Here is a 14,857-nt window from a genome sequence, read left to right as displayed (position 1 = left end):
GTGAAAGTTCTTACCTGAAAAACTAAAAGCAAAAGGACTGGCAAGTGACAGAGGCTTGCAAGCCCAAGACCCCAAGTTTAATCCCCAGTATCACCAAAAAAATAAAAAAAAAAATTAAAATTAAAATTTCAATATTGGACAACATAACTAGGACTTTCCTATCCCTTTGCATTTCTTATGAAGATGATATATTAAGATATAGGCCCAGGAGTTAATCTGAAGCAAGATGATTTCTGTAGCCATGAAGTTTGTTTGGTAAAACGATTCGTTGTACACGGGCCACTAGACTGAGTTTGATGATGTTTAAAATTCAAATAGTGCATTTTTAAAAATGAAGATTATGGACAAAAGAAATGGGACAGCAAGGAAGGCGGGGCGTGCCGGTAACTTTCAGTGGACTTTCACTGAAGGTTCAAAACAGCTAACCCAGAGTTTCATCCCCTGGTTCCCGCCAGTCCTTAATTATCCTGCAGCCCTACAGGCTCGCACAGCAACTCCTGGGTGGTCTCTTGGCCCCGCCCCTCCCACCTGGGCGCCCTCCGGACCACGCCTCCCGAGTGCCCGCCCGCCCCGATGACGTCCCACCCGTAGGGCGCGGAGTCGGCGCGCTGACGTTCGACGCTCCAGGTACTTTCCCCAAGGCCGGCCAGGCTCGGCGTGGGGGCGGGGAGAGACTCGGAGCGCGCATGCGCTGCGGCGCCAGCGCTCTCCCCTGATCGTGCGGGGCCTGAGCCTCTCTGCCGGCGGAGGTTCCGCTCGCACCAGCGCTTTCTCGCCGCCATGTCTGCCACCATCGAGCAGGAGTTCGAAGAGCTGGATGCTCAGTGTCGCTGGCAGCCGTTATACCTGGTGAGTCCCAGGGGCTGAGCGGCAGCCACCGTCCTTCTCTGAAGACCTGGGCTCTCGCCTGCTGGCTCCCTCCCGCCTCCCCCGCCTCCCGCTGGGGGCGGAAGTGGCGGCGCGCGGGCCGCGTCAGGGGCGCGCCTGCGCGGAACGCTCACGCGCTCCTTTTGAGAGAAATGCTTGGGAGGCCTCGTCCTTAGCGCAAGCGTGGAGTTCGTTCTAGAAGGCGGCCCCACAGCGGCGCCTTGTGGCGGCGTGGATGGGGCCCCACCACGACACCGCGCGGGGTGGACCCGGGGGCTCCGGTGCGGGCGAGGGGGGCTCTGGAGGGAGTGGGTGTGGACGCGAGAGGCTCCAGGAGGAGCCCGGGGGTGGGGGTCATCCGGGGCGCAGGGCTGCGGCCTCACTGTCGCCCCCGTTCTTCTGCGCGTGGCTCCTGCTCGCGGACGCGTATTTTGCCGGCCAGGTGCCCTACGGCTGAGCACGCTGGCCGCCGGGTTCTCGGAGTGTGGGTGCTCGAGGGGCGGGGCGGGCCCGAGAGCCCCTCGTCGGGGTCGGGGTGGGTGGGTCCCTCCGGCCCTCATCCCCCGGGGGCTGCGGACGCCCCCGGTCGGCGGCCCTCCTGGCAGAGCCCGGGCCGTTTGCGGCAGCCCGTGGGCTTCTTGAGGTGGCGGGAACCCCCGGGACCGCCGTGTCAGTTTTCTTCGGGCGGCCTAGCGTGTCCTGGCCGTGGTGTGGGCCGTCGTCTTTCAGTTTCCTTCGCCGAGCATACTTTAATACGGTAAATCCCAGGTTTTACGAATGCCTTTGACGAAGTTTCGCAGATGTCTTCGCCTGTGTGAGTACCGCTCAACCGCCCTCCGCCCAGAAGGCACCCACCGCTGCTCTCTTTGTCACCACGAAACAGTCTTGTCCCTTCACCTGCTAGACGTGTCATCTACAGAATGTACGCTTTTGTGACTAGTTTCTTTTACATCCAGTGGCCTGCATTCTAATTCAAATAAAACTTTGCTTCACTTCTTTAAAAATGATTCAATTGTTTATTCTCCTACTGCTTAATCATTAATCTATTATTTCCAAAATTGAATTTAGTGATTGAGTTGTTAAATGCTCCTGAATTTTGGCTCCCTAGTAACAGTTTAAAAAACAAAAAACAACTTTCCTGTAAATCTGGATGATCCCTGGGAAAACCCAGGATTCCATTTAATTAGATGACAGTAAAAAATATTTCCTTTGTCACGATGTTTGGAATGTAGTATTTTCTTGAACACATTAGATTCACATGGGTACTAACTTTTAAACAATGCTGGTAAGGACTCTGCCAATTATAGAAAATCTTGAATGCAAATTCTAGTAGGAAATGCAAAATCAGATGCAAATTTTAGGTGCAGTCTCCCAGCTGCAACTTCTCCAATACATTTGTTTTAGCAGATTCTGCCTCAGAGGTGCAAGTGATATATGGAAATAATAGATTTAGAAAGGGAGAGGTGAATGCTTCTTCTTAATTTAGCTTACCATTTCGGTTAAGCAGTTTGATTTTTTTTTTGTATCATTAATAACCTTGAGAATTCAATAAAGCTGTGATGCCTTTTGCCAGAAAAATGCACATACTTGCATTCCACATCCAGTTGCAAGGAGTTCAGGATATCCTTCCATGGACTAGTAGCTAGGAATCCTGTAATTTACTTGGTTGGTTAATTCTGGTATTACTTTTTTTTCTAATGAGCAAGAGCATTAGTTTGGTCAATAGAAACCATGCCATGCACACTCGTGTTACAATAAAAGTATGTCACAAACCACTGTAGTTTATGATGGAAAGCAAGTCTGGAAGAGTGGATTGTTTTCCTGTGATTCTAAGGCTGGTGGAGTGTCTCAAGTGGTAAAGCACCAGCCTAGCAAGCATGAAGCCCTGAGTTCAAACCCCAGTGCTAAAAAAAAAAAAAGTCCTCTGATTCTAGGACATCCATTCAGGTATTCCACAAACATGTACTAACCTTCAGTGGCATGCTAGCTTTTGCTCTGAACCTTGGATGATCTACGGAGAAGGCTACTGACAAGGTTCCTGCTGCTGAGGTGCTCTTGCTGGGAGTCTTGAGGACCTCATTGCAAGTACATATTTTCATTTGTTCTCTCATAACACACATACCTGTTACATGCCAGTGTTAAGCACTGAAGATACCTGCCTACACACTTGAGTCGCTGCTCTGGAGATCCAACCTAGTGGGGAGTAGTAAATAGGTAAGAAAATGAAAACATGTAAGTAAGTAGTGTAAAGCTACTGTTAAGCACTAGGTGCTGTGAGAGAGAATACCTAGGAGTTCTATATTTCCCAAAGAGAGGTGCACTGGGGAGTTCTAGTGAAGCTTCCTGAAGGAGGGAGGGACTTACCTAAGTCTTGAAGGACAAATGGCCTGTTGAAGAGGACCAGGAAAGGGGATAGAAGTAGTGTTCCAGGGAAAGAACCAGTCTGTGCAAGGCACAGTGTAGAATGCTGAGACAGAACTGGCAAAGGTTTAGCCGGATGCTGAGTTTGGTGTGAAATTGAGGTGCTGGAGAATAATGTAGAAGGTATATCAGAATTTGAGTTGGTTTCTAGGGACTCACTGAAGAATTTTAAGCCTGGAAGTACTATGATCATATTTATTTCTTGACAAGATCATTCTGTTAGTGGGTTGGATGGGACTAAATATGAATGTTGAGCTTCTGAACTTCGGCTGTGGCGGGAAGGGTGAGGGAGAAAGGAAATAGATTCTCAATGTTAAGAGTAGATGTGTTTGACTTAAACTGTTCAGTTCTGTTTGGGGTATCTGTGAAACACTGAAATGGATAGTTGAATGTACAAATTTGAAGTTCAAAAGAGAGGCCTGAGCTGTAAATATAATCTTGGAAATCATGAGCACATAGGTGATTTTTGAGGTATATCTAGGTACTAATCACCCAGGTAAGATGTAGAGGGTTTGGAAATGCTGAAAGCTAAGGGCAGGTGGTGTTTGTTTGTTGTTTCTTTTGTTTTTTTGTGGTATAACTGGGGTTTGGATTCAGGGCTTCTTACTTGCAAAACAGATGTTCTACCACTTGAGCCACACCTCAGTCCATTTTCTTCTGGTTATTTTGGTGATGGATTCTCATACTGGCCTTGAACCTCGATCCTCCCTATCTCAGCCTCCCAAGGAGCTAGGATTACAGGCATGAGCCACTGGCACCCAGCCATGGACAGACTCTTGACAGACTGCATCACTTATGAGAGTAAGTAGAGAAAGAGGAGCTTGCAATAAAGACTGGAGAGGAATATACAAGGAAGAAGGGGAGAAAAGTGGGAAGAATGTGGGGCAAGTTGATAGTTTGTAGGGGCACATGCAGATGAGACAATTATGATCACGTCTAAAAGGGCCCCCTGAATTGTGCAACCAGAAGATCAACAGATTCTCTATTTAAAGAACAATTTTGGGGGCTGGCAGAGTGACTCAAGTGGTAGAGTGCCTGCCTAGCAAGTGGTGAGGCCCTGAGTTCAAACCCCAGTGCCACCAGAAACAAACAAAAGTAACAATTTCAGTGTGTTACAGATCCCCAGAGTTGAGAAGGTAGGAAGAAGTGCAGACTTAAGTCCAGTTTGTAGGGAGTGAGGAGAGGTAGCTAACATGAAACATGATTATTTAATTTCTCTACTGAAACCCTTTAATGGTTTCCCATTTGTAATGTAAAATTCAGTCCCTTCCTCTGACTCACAGGTGTGTGTGTGTCTGTCTCTCTCTCCAGTGTCTCACTGTATAGCCCATGCTGGCCTAGAACTTGCAATCATCCTCTGCCTTCCTAGTGAGTGCTGGGATTACAGCTGTATACCACCATGCCTGGTTCCCATTTCATTTTCCTTCCTCTTTTCCCACTATGTTCTGTTCCTGGAAATGTGCATGTCCATTCTCTGCGTGGGCCTATAAAGCTGTAATTTTCTTTGCCTTGGCACAGTTTTCCCAAAGTCTTTTCTTTCCGTTCTTACTTAATACCTCTTACTCATCCACATTTCCTTGGGGAGCCTTCCTGACTGGCCCATGCTGTGTATGAACCCCTGTTAAAAACTTGTATAGCATACCATGACTTCCCCTTTCATAGTGGTAAATTGGGTATAATACAGCAGCTGTTTATTTATTTTGGGAACATAGTTTGCATTAAGCAAATCACTTTTGAAAATACTACTACTTGAGCAGGAAAAAAAAGTGTTAAGTGGGCTTTCTTTATTACAACAACGGGTGATATTTGTGATAATGTTTATTAGGTTTGTGCCCTTTTTTTTTTGGTAATGCTAATTGCTCTAGGAAAGAAAGACTTTGTTCTTGAGCAAAAATCAGATATAACTAAAAGCTGGACTTGAGGTGGTATAAGAACTTTGACTTTATATACCTTATCAAAATTCTTATAGGACAAATTATTTTGAGTTTGAAACAGTTGCTTTTGGAACATGGCTTTTGATAATAGGAATTTTCTTAAGAATGAATTTTTAAATTGAAGCAAAACAATTACTCCAGGTTTATCTTTATTATCTTTTTTATTTACTTATTTTTTTGCAGTGCTGGGGCTTGAACTTGGGGCCTATACCTTGAGCCACTCCACCAGCCCTTTTTTTGATGGTTTTTACGAAATGGGGTCTCACAGAATATTTGCCTGGCGTGTCATCCAACCATGATCTTCCTGATCTCTGCTTCCTGAGTAGCTAGGATTACAGGTGTGAGCCACTGGAGCCCCTGGAGCCTGACTTCTTTGCTATCTTGCCAGAGCTTCAAGAAGGCAATGCCAATGCTTTGCACAGAAAGAGGCACTTAGTAAGCTCTTGATAAATATTTGTTGAGTAAACAACTTCTTATAAGAAAAGGGCAACTTGATATATTTATGTGATTGAACAGTGAGTCTAAAGAAAGAGATGTTGGAGTAAAAGGAATTGAAGAAACAGAAGGGGTGACTGTTGGAACAGAAACATCAGAAGTTAGGAGCCAAAAGGGACCAAGAGTACACAGGTGGAAGAATTAGCCTTGAAAAGAATACAGTTGGCACAAGTGAGATTTCTGGAAAAATCTAATTTTGTCTGATTGACAAACTAATAATCCAGTGTAGTCTGAGGTTAAATCTGACTTTTTGAGCAGTGTTCATGATTGCTTTTTTTGCCTTTCTTTAATCACTTCTGATTGCTGTCTGAATCAGGCTAGGGCATAAGGGCAGAGAAAAGAAATAAGACTTTTGTGGAACCTGTCACAGAAAGGAGTAAAACTGTAGAGAAATGGCAAAAGCTAAGTCACTGAAAGTTTCCAGTAAGTTTCTAGGTCAGAAAAAATTTGGTCACTTAATCAGGGTTTATGAACCATGGAATTCTTAACAGATTATTTATTAGAAATTTGTAGGTCAAATATTGCCATGCCTAGTACACATGTTACCATTTGTTGAGCCAGCTAATTTTGAGAAGTCAGATAAAAAGTACACTCTTTTTCTAGTGTAGGTTAGTGTTCCTTATCCAACTATTCAAAATGACCCAAAATTTGAATCTTTTAAAGCACCAGCATGATGCCACAGGTGGTAAATGCTATACTTTGATCTAATTTGATGGGTCACAGTCAAAACACAGGTACCCTAAGACATTGAATATAGTTACCTATGTGTATGAGGCATACTTGAAATAACTGAAATGTTTTGGCTTGGGTCCTACCCTTAAGATACTCATTAGGAATATGCACATATTTCAGAATCCAAAATAGTTCAAAATCTGAAACATTTCTGGTCCAAAGCACTTTGGATATTGGATAAAATATATCTAACCTATACTTAAGTTGCACAGCCAGTTTGACCCATGAATAAAAAAAGCTGTTTTATCCTACACTCCCCCTTGCCTACTACTTACACATTCTCCTCCCAATCTTTTTTTTTTTTTTTTTTTTTTTTTTTGGTGATACTTGCTAGGCCAGGCACTCTACCACTTGAGCCACTCCGCCAACCCTCCCTCCCCCATTGTCCAAGTTTAATGCTTAGTGCTTTTACATGGTTGCACAAACACTCCTTGGATTCCCCTGAAAATCGGCTCTCTCACTTTGGTTGGAGTCTACATGTTAAATATACTCTGAGCCTACATTACCTGTTTGGGAATCATTTTCCAGACTAGATTGTAGTCTGTTTAGGCAAAGTTATATGTTCCTTCAAGTATGAATCACAGTGCTTGATTTTCCGCCTCGTTTCTTTAGGGTGGCCTTGTATTTTGTATCACCACCACCAGCCTGTAGGGCTTGAAAGCATCTCTGATGCTCAGTAAGATTCACTAAACACAGAAGTACTGTTCCTCTCAAAAGATGTCATCAAACCTGTCATGGCTGAGGAAACACTGGTCTAACACAAAGTTGTGAATTATGTAGCATTACAATATCCGTTAGTTGACATGAAATGACCCAAAGCCAGTCTCATTTTAGCACTGTCCTAATTTGCCAGAGTGACTACCTATATTGCTTTTTTCTTACCATCTACTTGAGATTAATGATGGATGGAATCATTTTAATTTTTGATGGAAAGGAGGGAGTAGAATGTAGCATAATAATAAGGGTCATTTTGGGACTGAGGTCTTTAGAACAGTATCTGTGATCCCATGGATCAGACTTGAAAAAGATTTTCAACCCTTTGGAAACTCTTTGCTAAATTGTATGTGTGCACAGCTTTTTAGTTTCTAAGTGATTCTGTGGTTTTGGTAAAATTCTTAAATGAATCTGTGACTTTGCAAAAGATAAGAACCACTACTTGAAGGGATAGAGGCCTTTGGAATGGTGCTCATAGAGAATATACACCTTGAAATCATAGTTTATCCTTTGATATATGTCCTGTAGTTTACTGATACTTGTGATAATGATAATCCAGATAGTTGCATTTGTTCCTTAGCTTTTCTAGTTTGCCTCTGAAAAAGCTCTTCCTTGGTTTCTCCCATGTCATTGCTCTCCAGAGAATTCCTGAGCCGCAGTTGGAGAACCATAACAGCTCTTGGCAATTTGCTGTAATATTACCCTGCCTCCTCTTTGTTCTCATACTCTGCTCATTTTCTTCTCCTTACTTTTTTTCCTTCGACTCTCAAAATAGTCTGTCCAAACCAAAGGTATGGACAGATAGGGTCTAGGTAAGTAAACTTAAAATTAATGTAGGTGGCCTTTCACTTTCTCAGATATTTAGATTTCCTAAAACCTGCATTGTAGTTCCACTTAATGCTCCATTAATGTGGTTGTTTGTTGTTTGAAAACGGTAGAATATTTAAGCCAGCTTGTAAATTAGAACTTGTGATACACTGCTGATTTCTTTTTTCTTTTTTTTTTGGCACTGGAGTTTGAACTCAGGGTCTACACCTTGAGCTAATTCTTCAGCCCTTTTTTGTGATTGTTTTCTTTTTTTCATATAGGGTCTCAAGAGCTATTTGCCCAGGCTGTCTTTGCACCATGATCCTCCTGATCTCTGCCTCCTAAGTAGCTAGGATTACAGGTGTAAGTCACCTGCACCTGGCCTATCAATTCTTTATCGTTTATAGTGCTTCCAGGAATTCTTTTGGTGGGTTGAATTCAGATTATATGGGTCTCAGAGTTTGTGCCTCTCTTCCTAGTAAAGGGCCTGGGATATTGGTGGCCTTGGAAAATTACATTTACTCTATAACATTTGGAACTGATTCTGCTTTGATTTATATTTTTACAAGTGAAACTGCAAAATACAGGCTCACATTTCAAATCTTAGTTTTTTTTTAATTCTAAAAATCTCTGTTATAGTCATTGCCCATCATTTGTAACCCATGATTTCCCAAGTGAAATAGTTGCACTATTTAATTCCATAATATCAAATAATATTTTAGATTTGGTACTCAGTTTTATAATTTATATTGTGTATAGAAACTTTACAGCTTTGCAGTGTAGAGTATTTTCTCTTGAACTGTTAAAATGGCAGCAGATAGGAATTTAGGAAGTCAGAAAAGAATGTGTTAATCTTATAAGAAAAAGGTAGGACTTTAAGATAACCCCAAATTGATAATGAGCTTTTAAGTAGAGGAAAACATACCATCAAAAAGAAAATAATTTATTTATTTTCTTATTTTTTTTCAGAAGTACTGGGGTGGGGTTTGAACTCAGGACCTTGTGCTTGCTAGGCAGGCACTCTATCACTTGAACCACTACACCAGCAAAGAGCTTCATTTAAAAGGTGAAAGTTCTTGACTTAAGGAAAGCAAAAACAAAACAAAACAAAACCGTGGAGGTTACTAAGATTCATGATAAGGACAGGTCTTCCATCTGTGAAATTGTGAATGAAAAAGAAATTCGTGCTGATTTTGCTGTTGTACCCCATAGCGCAAAAATTGCAGCCATATGCATCAGTGCGTAGTGCAGATGGAAAAGGCATTATAGGGTTCAATACTGTTTGCAGTCTCAGTCATCTACTGGGATTCTAGGAATGTATCCCCACAGATGTGGGGGCGCTACTACTGTATATATTTATATTAACTCACCCAGAAAGTTCAGGTTATCTTTGAATTGTGTGGTGGTAGACTTTCTTTTTTTTTAAATTCATTTATTCACATGTGCATACATTGTTTGGGCCATTTCTCCTCTCTTCCCCATTTTTCCTTTCTGCTGATCTATAGCATCCTTAGTTCTAACAATGAATGTATTTATTAAAAGGTAAAAAGTACTTTTCTTTCTCCCAAGCAAAATCACATACCAAAAAAAAAACCAAAGTAAAGCACTCTTGCACTTCATATAAAGAACTGAGCTGGGTGTGGTAGTACACATCTGTAATCCTAGCACTCTGGAATCAGGCAGGAGGATCACAAGTTTAAGGCCAGCCTGAGGAATATAGCGAGACCCTGTTTCAAAAAACCAACAGTGGAAATGTAGCTGTGGTGGAACATTCGCCTAGTATGCAGAAAACCCTGGATTACATCCCAGCAGTGTTGCCAACAGCAGCAGCAAAAGCTTTGTTTATGTGTACAGTCTCTGAGGCTCTAGCTGTGTTAGAGTATACTAAATTAATGTGTGTGATGACTCATGAAAATGTCAAGTGTTGTTCAGGATATTCTTGTTTTAGAAGATAAGGAATGCATTTTAGAAATACTTCTATTAAAATGTAAATATTTTGCACTTTAAGAAGTATTATTTATCTGGAAAATTTACTTTATAAATAATCTCTGCTAAGGCTAGATGAATGAAATCTTAGCCCAGTTGAGTTACTACTATGTACAGAAAATGTTCAATCACTTATGAGACTTAAGATTTTATAGTCACATTCACTTAAAGTTGAAAATTTAAATTTCAAAATATGTTACAAAGCATCTATAAAGATACTTAGCAATAACAGTATTTGCTTATTTCAGTTTCTCTATGCACTGCTGTGAAAGTTTTTTTTCCCAGAGAATTTGTAATTCAGACCAGACATCATTTCATATTAATGGAGTTAATTATATGAGCTGTCTATAAAGGATACTTAATCTATGTTTCTGTCTCACTTTTCACCCACAAATACAAAACATGGCTTAGTTTTACACTTACAGATTTCTTGTTCTCTTGATCTTAGAAAATGTATAGTTCTTAAAACAATTTTTCCATTTTTTGTCTTAAACATGTTAGCATTTTATATCTAGGAAAGTAAACTTTTTATTGAGCTGGATGGTTTTATGTGGGATTTATAACTATTGTCAAGGGCACATCAAGGATAGATAAGTCATATTAGTTATTAATGGGTTATGGAAAATTCATTACCCTTAAGGCATATTAATACAGTTTTAAAGTTTGTAAGTCCATCATACAAATGTGCAGCCAAGTGAATTTGGCAGCATTGGTGTAATGGGAGCATAACATGGTTGCCTTATTTTGTTGCCAGTAAGATTATGACCTGTTTTTCTTTTTAATTTTTAAATTAAAAATTTTTTTGGTGGTACTGGGGTATGAACTCTGGGCTTTGCACTTGCTAAGCAGGTGCTCTACTGCTTTAGTCATACCTCCAGTCCCTGGTTTTTGTTTTTTACATAATTATTATTATTATTATTATTATGTTTTTTTATTTTAGCTGTAGACTAGTAGGCATCCAAAAGCAAAAACAGCAGGTATTTTACCAAAGCATTCATTTCAACTCCTTATTTTTCAACTTTACTGAGAGATATTTCACGTACCATAAAATTTATCCATTTAAAGTTTACAGTTACAGATTTAATATATTTATAGAAGTGCAAATCAGTCTTTACTTTAGAATATTTTCAAGAGCCCAGAAGAGACTGTGGATGCGTTACTTGTGATTCCGCATTCTTACCTCCATTCTTGCCCCAGGTTTGTCCCACTAATCCACTTTCTGTCTCTGGATTTGCCTCTTCTGTACATCCTACCTAAGTGGAATCATAAAATATATGTTTGGTTGGTTGTCTGGCTTCTCTCACTTAGCCTAATGTTTTCAAGATTCATTTAAGTTGTTGCCTGTGTCATTACTTCATTCTTGTAGGTGAATATGATTCCATTTATAGCTATATACCATGCTTTGTTTATTCATTAATTGATAGACATTTAGACTTTCTACTTTTTTGCTATTATAAGTGATGCTGCTGTGAACATTTATGCACACATTTTTCTGTGCACGGATGTATTCACTTCTCTGGGTATTTGTCTTGGAATAGAGTAGCTGATTGATATGTTAACTCTTTGGCATTTGTCTTACCCAAGTGGTTGTACCCATTTAATCTTGTTTCTGAGGCATAATGTAAGTGCACAAATTATAAGCAGACAGCTTAGTGAATTCCTAACAGTGTATACATCTCTATAATCACCACCCAAATCAGTACATTAACACTTTCCACACCATAAGGTTCTCTCATGCCCTTCCATAGGTAACCTCTATTTTGACTTTTGTCACTATTGAATAATTTTCCTGCTTGTTCTAATAAATAGAAACTTTATGTATGTTCTCTCTTGTGTCTGACTTTTGTTCCATAGTGTGTACGAAATTCACCCCTTACTGCATGTAGCCTGATTATTAATTTTTAATTGCTGTGTCGTATTCCATTGTGTGTGGCAATTTTACAGTTCATCTGTGTCCATGCACATTTGGATTTTTTCCTTCAGGTTTTGGTATTTTGAATAAATCTATAAGCTTGTCTTTTTTTGATGTATTTATGTACTTCCGCCCCCTTGGAAATAAGGAGTGTAATAGGGAATGTATTGACTTGATTATAGAATAGACATGATTAACTTGAGTACTGAGCATTGCTTGTTTTTAATGCTTGAGACTTTTAGTGAGGAACAAAAAACAACACTCATGAGGCAGACCTTCCTGGATCTGTTTCTTTAAAGACCATCTTAGAATGGCAAATTGTTTTGAGGAATCTGTAAATGTCTACTAAAAGAAGACTATCAATTCTATGACCTTCATGAAAGAATTTTCTACTGTCTGGTTTGTACAAAAAACTGAAATTATGGTGATGATGTTATGTGAAGTAAACTTTTGAAATTTCTTTTATTTGGGGGGTATAGTCCTGAAGTTTGAACTGGGCCTCAAGCTTGGTAGGCAGGCACTCTACCACTTGTGCTGTATCCCCAGTCCTTTTTTCCCTTTATTTATTTTTCAGGTACAGTCTTTCTTTCCTTCCTCCCTCCCTCTCTCCCTCCCTTCCTCCCTCCCTCCCTTCCTCCCTTCCTCCCTCCCTCCCTCCCTTCCTTTTTTTTTTTTCCTTTAGTTATTTTTGAGATAGGCTTTCTTGCATTTTTCCTGCTGTGTACCAGTATGCCCAGCTTAGTTGAGATAGGGATCTTACTAACTTTTTGTCCAGGCTCCCAATTTCTACCTTCTAAGTAGATGTTGAAATTTCTTAAGCATAAGTCCTGAGATTTTTGAGAATATCCAGTATCTTAAATAGTACTATTTAGGTACAGTTACTACTTAAAAAATGAAGAGTAGCTGGATAAATAACAAGAAAATGTCTTATTCTTTCATTTCAACCCAGCATTATTTGAACCCAGCAAAATTATTTCTGTAGTAGAGTCAGTATAGCTCCTTATAAGCCACTGGCATAAAAAATTAATTTCAAGAGGGATTAAATGTTATGGATATAAAACATTAAGAGGTGGAACAAGAAGGGGAAAGTAGATGTATTGAAAGGAGATATGAGCAGGATTTAAACTTAGTATCTTTAGTCTAGAAATAAGCTTTGAGGCCATTGGTTGTAGTAGATCATTTCATTATGTTTGAAAAAGTAGGCTTTTTTGGAAAAGGTGTTGGACATTCTTAATGCATTCAATTTATGTGTGTATATTCATTTCAAATATAGCGAGGGGACTAACTGGACTTTTCTACCAAATAGCATTTGGTATCTCCATTTACTGTTACATTATTCCTTTGTCCATATCACACATTATTCTCCCAAAAGACTATGTGAGTTTATGGTACTACTCACATGAAATGGTGGCTTGTTTTAGAATGGCTGTATAGTACTCAGTTAAATGTGCTGTAATTTATTCAACCCATCTTTTCTCTGTCCTTAGGCATTATTTCTAGCTTTTCAGCATTTTTTTTTTTTTTTGTGGTACTGGGGTTTGAACTCAGGGCTTATACCTTGAGCCACTCCACTAGCCCTTTTTTGTGAAGGGTTTTTTTGAGATAGGGTCTCATAAACTATTTTGCCTGAGCTGGCTTTGAGCCACGATCCTCCTGATCTCTGCCTCCTGGGTAGCTAGGATTACAAGTGTGAGCCTCTGGCACCTAGCCAGCTTTTTTTCTTTTTGGTGGGACTGGATTTTGAACTCAGGGTTTTGTGCTTGCAAAGCAGGTGCTCTGTCGCTTGTGCCACACCTCCAGTCCATTTTTCTCTTGATTATTTTGAAGGTGGTATTTTGCAAACTATTTGCCTGGGCTAGCCTCAAACTGCAGTCTTTCCAATTGCAGCCTCACAAGTAGCTAGGATTACAGGTATGAGCCACTGGCATGAGGCTTGTAGCTTTTCAGCATTGTAAATAACTGAACAATATCTTTGTGCATGAGTCACCTATGTTTTGGGTCATTGTTACTTGTAAAGCAAGAAGCAACAGTAACTCAATGATTTCTTGCTTTTTTTTCAGCAAAAAAGAAATTGTATTAAAATTTTTTTTTGGTAAAATTAAACAGATCTTTGCCATTTAAATTTAATTAAAGGTAATGGTTTGTTGTTAGATTAGATTAGTGGTTTTTGTCTGGGTGTTGGTGGGAGTTTGTGGTTGATTTTGCTGTTCTGGCACATTTGGCAGTATCTGGAGAGATTTTCGGTTGTCATAGTTGGAGGAAGGGGTGCCACTGACAACTACTAGTAGAAAACAGGGATGCTGCTGTTAAACATTGTACAGAACACAAGACAGCTCCCACAAAAAGGATTATCAAACCCAAAATGTCAGTAGTGTTGATGGCTGAGAAACCTTGGATTATCAGGTTTACTGCTGATGGGAAACAAACCTTGATGTAGTATTTAGGAGCACAGTTTATGAGTTTTATCTGCTGCAGAAGGGAAAAAAGTTTTAGCATCAGAACGGTTTGCAGAATAGATCTGGAGAATAGCTCAGCTGCCTTCCTTCTCAGTCTCATTTTTAGAAACACTGTTATTGATACACAAAGTGCTTATAAAATCCTGTCTTGCTGGAAATGCCTTATCAGTGTCAGATGTCGTTATGGTTGAAATTTGGTCATGGTGTGCATTAGTAGAGACCTGATTTTTGGCTGCATGGGAAATAAAGCAATAACTGATTCAACACTTAAAGGTTTATGTTTCTCTGTGATGAGATTTCTGGAGATTGGAGTTTAGAGCTCTTCCTGTGACTTCATGTCACAGATGACCCATCCTCTATTTCTGCTTAGCTTTTCTTGGAATGTGCATTTTACCTTGTGGTTTCAGAATGGATTCTGCTTATCCCTATTCTTTATCCTTAGACTTCAAAAGCTGTATTCCAGACAGACCAAAGTGAGAAGGACAAGGGTCTGCTGAGCCAGTCTTTTTATTGGGTTTTGATTTTTTGAGACC

The 14,857-nt window shown here is 40.2% G+C and overlaps 1 protein-coding gene and 1 long non-coding RNA gene across 5 annotated transcripts in view; both read left to right on the top strand.

The window, feature by feature from the left end:
- The first annotated feature begins 648 nt into the window (after positions 1–648).
- The window catches only part of Ptpn2 (protein tyrosine phosphatase non-receptor type 2), an 83,898-nt gene continuing 69,689 nt past the window's right edge, over positions 649–14,857 (top strand). Inside the window, exon 1 of one of the 4 annotated variants that reach the window (XM_074070376.1) lies at positions 649–849. In XM_074070376.1, the coding sequence (XP_073926477.1) occupies positions 781–849 (69 nt within the window). In that variant the 5' untranslated portion in view covers positions 649–780. The remainder of the gene's footprint in view (positions 850–14,857) is intronic. The other 3 variants (XM_074070374.1, XM_074070375.1, XM_074070377.1) reach the window with 3 other exon arrangements.
- LOC141422536 (uncharacterized) lies at positions 858–1,871 on the top strand. The gene is made up of 2 exons (XR_012447155.1): positions 858–1,148; positions 1,636–1,871. It is a non-coding gene; the product is annotated as an uncharacterized lncRNA (long non-coding RNA).

The sequence above is a fragment of the Castor canadensis genome, chromosome 4 (assembly GCF_047511655.1).
Source record: "Castor canadensis chromosome 4, mCasCan1.hap1v2, whole genome shotgun sequence".
In the NCBI taxonomy this organism is placed as follows: Eukaryota; Metazoa; Chordata; class Mammalia; order Rodentia; family Castoridae; genus Castor; species Castor canadensis.
This window is presented reverse-complemented; position numbering and strand designations above follow the sequence as displayed.